The sequence below is a fragment of the Rhincodon typus genome, unplaced genomic scaffold (assembly GCF_021869965.1).
Source record: "Rhincodon typus isolate 14 unplaced genomic scaffold, sRhiTyp1.1 hic_rhity00007767, whole genome shotgun sequence".
Lineage (NCBI taxonomy): Eukaryota > Metazoa > Chordata > Chondrichthyes > Orectolobiformes > Rhincodontidae > Rhincodon > Rhincodon typus.
Genome location: NW_025973405.1, coordinates 3,993 through 9,098, shown reverse-complemented (window position 1 = coordinate 9,098; position 5,106 = coordinate 3,993). Strand labels below are relative to the sequence as shown.

Below are 5,106 nucleotides of genomic sequence, written 5' to 3'. Positions count from 1 at the left end.
CTGAAGAAGGGTCTAGGCCCGAAACGTCAGCCTTCCTGCTCCTCTGATGCTGCTTGGCCTGCTGTGTTCATCCAGCTCTACACCTTGTTATCTCAGATTCTCCAGCATCTGCAGTTCCTACTATCTCTGAAACAAACTATTGTAAGTTGTGTTATTAACATACTTTGTTTGCAAAGAAACTATAAAGTTAACTGGTTAAAGTTCAGCTCTTCATTTCTCAACGTACAACCTTGTCAAACTTATTCTATTGCTCTGTAATTTTCTTAAATCTCTGTATGTGATCCTGTTAATTTGATCCTAAAATCTAATACTTTTTTTAGTCTCAATAACTTTCTATCAGCTTTTTGGAAGTGAGACCAATGTTACCGTTTGTATTTAAAAAGTAAAATGTGAATTATGGCAAATCACAACACACAAAGCACAAAATAAGTAAAATACATTTAACCCAACTTCCAAGAGCAGAAATTATTGCTTCAATGGGATTATAGTTCAAGTTGTTTAAAACTCTCATTTGGATAGAAGATCATTTCTGTCATAATATTATTTAGATGTTAGAAAATTGAAAGGTTTCATGCAGAAAACATCACATTTTACAACATTTTTGATTTTTAAATATTATTTTAAATTCATTCCAGGGATGCGGTCATCCTTTGCATTTACTGTCTATTCCCAATTGATCTTATGGAGGCTATCAACCATGCTTTCAAACTGCCCTGACATCTTAATTCATATATGCAGGTCTTTTTGCTACTGCACCCCTTTAGAATTGTACTCTTTTATATTGCATCCCCATGCTTTTCCTACCAAAACTAATCAACTCTCATTTCTCCATATTAAATTTCATTTGTCATCTATCTGCCCATTCCACCAGCTTGTCCTTGTGAAGTACTACACTCTCCTCCTCACAGCTTCCAAGGTTTGCATCATCTGCAAATTTTGTCACTGTGCCCCTACATCATAGAACTACAAAGATTACAGCACACAAAAAAAACCTATTCAGCCCATTCTGTTGGTCAGCTGAATAAACTAGCCACCAGAGTATAAGAGTCTGCCATTAATATAGCAGGAAAAACAAGGATCCCACCAATTTTGTATTCACGTTGTGTTCACTGTATGAAATGCTTTTTGGAAGTCCATGTACATTATATCAACAACATTGCCCTCATCAACCCTCACTGTTGCCTCTTCAAAGCTCCAGCTAATTAAAAACAAAACACTTAATAAATTCAGGCCGACTTTCCTTAATTACCCTGCATGTGTCCATGTCACTATTAATTTTGTCTTGAATTATTGTACTTCAGCTGTGGTCTAATTAATGTTACATACAGGTCCATAACCTCCTTGCTCTTGTATTTGATACCTTGACTAATAAAGTAATCCAATGCTTTCCTAGCCACCTTATCAGCCTTTTCCGTTTCCTTTAAGGATCTATGGACATGCACACCAACGTTCCTCTAATCTTCTGTACTTCCCAAGGTCCTACATTCAGCGTGCAATCCCTTGCATTGTTAGTCCTCCCAAAAACATCACATCACACGTTTCAGGATTAAGTTGCATTTGCCACGATTCAGCCCATTTGACTATGGTTTCTAGGAGTTACTCCACCGCTGAAGTTAAACTAGCTGGCCTATAGTTGTTCAAGTGCACAGTTGTTGGACCCAGCTCTGATATACTTTACAGTCAAATAGCCTGCCAACCCCCAAAATCTTGCATTTTACGGTTCCCACGTATAAACGGTAGGAAATTGGCAAGAAATAAAACTGCTCGGGATCACAGGTGATAAATGTACATCTAGCCCATCAACTACAGGTAATCAATGAGGGTAGAGTCGTAAACATTGTCTACATGGATTTTAGTGAGGCTTTCAACAAGGTCCCCCAAGGTAGACTCATCAAGAAGGTTAAGATGCACGGTGACTTGGCCACTTGGATTCAGAATTGGCTTGCCCACAGAATGCAGAAGGTAGTGGTGGAATGGTGTTTTTCTGGCTGGAGGTACGTGACTAGTGGTGTTCCGCAGGGATCCATCCTGGGACCTCTGCTGTTTCTGATTTATATAAATGACTTGGATGAAAATGTAGATGGATGGGTTTGTAATTTTGCAGACAATATGAAGATCGGTGGAGTTGTGGATAGCGCAGAAGGTGTTCAAAAGATACAACAGGATATAGATCAGTTGCAGATAGGGGTAGAGAAATGGTAGGTAATGTTTAATCTGTATAAGTGTAAGGTGTTGCACTTTGGGACATCAAATATTAATGAAAAATATACTGTTAATGGCAGCACCCTGAATAGCATTAATGTACAGAGGGATCCTGGGGTTCAAGTCCACAGCTCCCTGAAAGTGGCCATGCAAACAGATAGCACGCTAAAGAAGGCATATAGCATGCATGCCTTTATTGGTCAGGGAACTGAGTAAGCGAGTTAGGATGTCATGTTGCAGCCTTATAAGACTTTAAGTATTGTGTTCAATTCTGGTCACAACTTTACAGGAAGGATGTGGAGGCTTTGGAGAGGGTGCAGAAGAGGTTTACCAGGATGCTGCCTGGATTAGAGGGTATGAGCTATAAGGAGAGGCTGGAAAAACTTGGGTTGTTTTCTGTGGAGCAGCGGAGGCTGAGGAGAGACTTGACAGAAGTCTATAAAATAATGAGATACACAGATAGGGTTGACCATCAGAATCTTTTTCCCAGAGCTGAAATGTCTAATACTAGAGTGCATGCATTTAAGATGAGAGGGGGAAAGTTCAAAGGAGATGAGAGGGGCAAGTTTTTTTGAAACAGAGAATGGTAGGAGTCTGGAACGTGCTGCCAGGGGTAGTAGTGAAGGCAGATACAATAGGGACATGTAAGGAACTTTTAGATAAGCACATAAATATGCAAAGAATGGAGGGGAACGGGCCAAGGGCAAGCAGAAGGGATTAGTTTAATTTGACATTATGTTTGGCACAACATCATATGCCAAAGGGCCCATTTCTGTGCTGCACTGTTCTATGTTCTATGTTTAAACATTCACAGAATCATTTACTATCACTCCAAATTCGGCAACACCAATGACCCACGTCAAGGTGCTTCAATGTTTTCTCAACACTAAAGAAATGATTTATATTAAGCAAAAGAGAGAAAAACCACCTTGCTTTTATCTCTAGCAATGGGACTTGAAATTGGCACCAAAACTGAAAGGAATTCCCTTTCTACCATTATGTGGTGTTGGAAAATTAGAAGATATATGTCAGTGGTCAGTCCAAGAAAGAGAATCTTTAAACACATAGAGAAAAACCATGCAGAAAAACAGATCAAATCATTTGAACCTTTTAGTCCAAAATATGAACTAAGCTTTTTAAATGTAATAAAATACTTGGGTGTTGTTTATAAGTTCTGCATCTTCCCTATCTCATGCCCCTCGACCAAAGTTAGAACTGCTGCTTTTTACAAAGAATACAGCTAGCAGACAAACTCATGTGAACCAGTCAAGTTTATTATCAAATTTTTATAGTTTAACTCCAGACTGTTAAGTGAACTTCCTGAACACACAAGCTCACATTTGAAACATTAAACAAGGATAGGTAAAGATTTCCAGTGCATATTCATTTCTTCCATTTGTTGTTTTCATAATCCCATTGTGAAGCAAAGCCTTGAATTGGGTTTATTCTCATGTCCAACATTCTCTTGGTCTGCTTAGCCTTCCATTCATTAGAAAAAGTGTGAGGAACATCCCCATACACTGTGAATAGAAACACACGCATCAAACCACCTACAATAATGAATTTCTCCAGCTGGAGTCTAACACTTGTAAAAGCTATTCACCCTTTTAATCAGAAATTAAATGAGCACGACAGAGAAATTTACTCATGATATAGGTTTATACTTCCTCTGCTTAGAAATCTTGCCAGCTTGTTAGTGATCTGACCTTCATCAATGATAGCATTTTAATTTGTTTTATTACAGGTGTGTTTACTTCATAAAGCACATGTGTCACTACATTCATGGAAAGTAATATTGACAGTTTTATATAACAGAAAACGTCGCCAGTGATTTTCAGATTCTGAACTCAATGACGTTTTCACATGCTCATACATTTGGAAATAGAAAGAAGTCTGTGTCATTGAAATGACGCAGAATTACCATATAGAATGTACAGCATGTAATCCATCCAGCCCAAACAGTCCATGCCAGCATTAAATGTTCCAATGGGGACACAACTATCAGCACAACACACCATTCTCTGATCTGCCATATGATTCCCCTTAGCCCCATTGTAACTTGAAAATTTCATTCACACAGGAAATGGCGATGTATTATGACATGAGAAGTAATCCAGAGGCCCAGGCTAATGCTCCAGGAACATAGGTTCAAATCTCTCCAAGGCAACTGGTGAAACTTTAATTCTATCAATAAAGATCTGGAATTAAAAGCAAGTCACAGTAATGGTGAGCGTGTTGTAAAAAGTGTTGCTATTCACCAAAATCTTTTTAGGGAAGGAAATCTGCCATTGTTTCCTGGTCTGGCCTACATGTGACTCCAGACCAACAACAATATGGTTGATTCTTAACTGACCTCTGGTCTAACAAGCCACAAGACAATTGAGGATGGACAACACTATCATCCCAGAAAAAAGAGAAACAAAATTTGAAAAATGCCAATATTTGTAAGCAAATTGCAGTGCTAAACAACTCTTCCCAACACTGGGTGCTCGTTCAGTGCAAGCATAAACAAGAAGTTGTGTTACAAAAACACAGCATAACACCATTTTCACCATTTACAAAATTCCGCTGATTTTGTGCAGCTGACTTTGCTTCACTTACCGAATCGTCTCTGCCAGGCGAAATACAGTCCAGCAAAGCCTACCGCAATCAATGTTCCACCAAGAACGGTTTTCCATTCATTTGAACCCTTGTTCATTTCCGCAAAGCTCTGGTGAAAGCGTATGCGATATACTGTGGAAATAAACGAAAACTATCTGAATAAGAGATAGTAGGAACTGCAGATGCTGGAAAATCTGAGACAACAAGGTGCAGAGCTGGATGAACACAGCAGGCCAAGCAGCATCATAGGAGCAGTAAGGCTGACGTTTTGGGCCTAGACCCTTCATCAGAAATGGGGGAGGG

At 39.1% G+C, this 5,106-nt stretch overlaps 1 protein-coding gene across 1 annotated transcript in view; it reads right to left on the bottom strand.

The window, feature by feature from the left end:
* Positions 1 to 3,455: 3,455 nt before the first annotated feature.
* The window catches only part of LOC109914685, a gene marked incomplete at its 5' end in the record, with an annotated part of 5,508 nt that continues 3,857 nt past the window's right edge, over positions 3,456 to 5,106 (bottom strand). Inside the window, 2 exons of the mRNA XM_048594293.1 lie at positions 3,456 to 3,722; positions 4,804 to 4,935. Coding sequence (XP_048450250.1) covers positions 3,586 to 3,722; positions 4,804 to 4,935 — 269 coding nt within the window. The remainder of the gene's footprint in view (positions 3,723 to 4,803; positions 4,936 to 5,106) is intronic.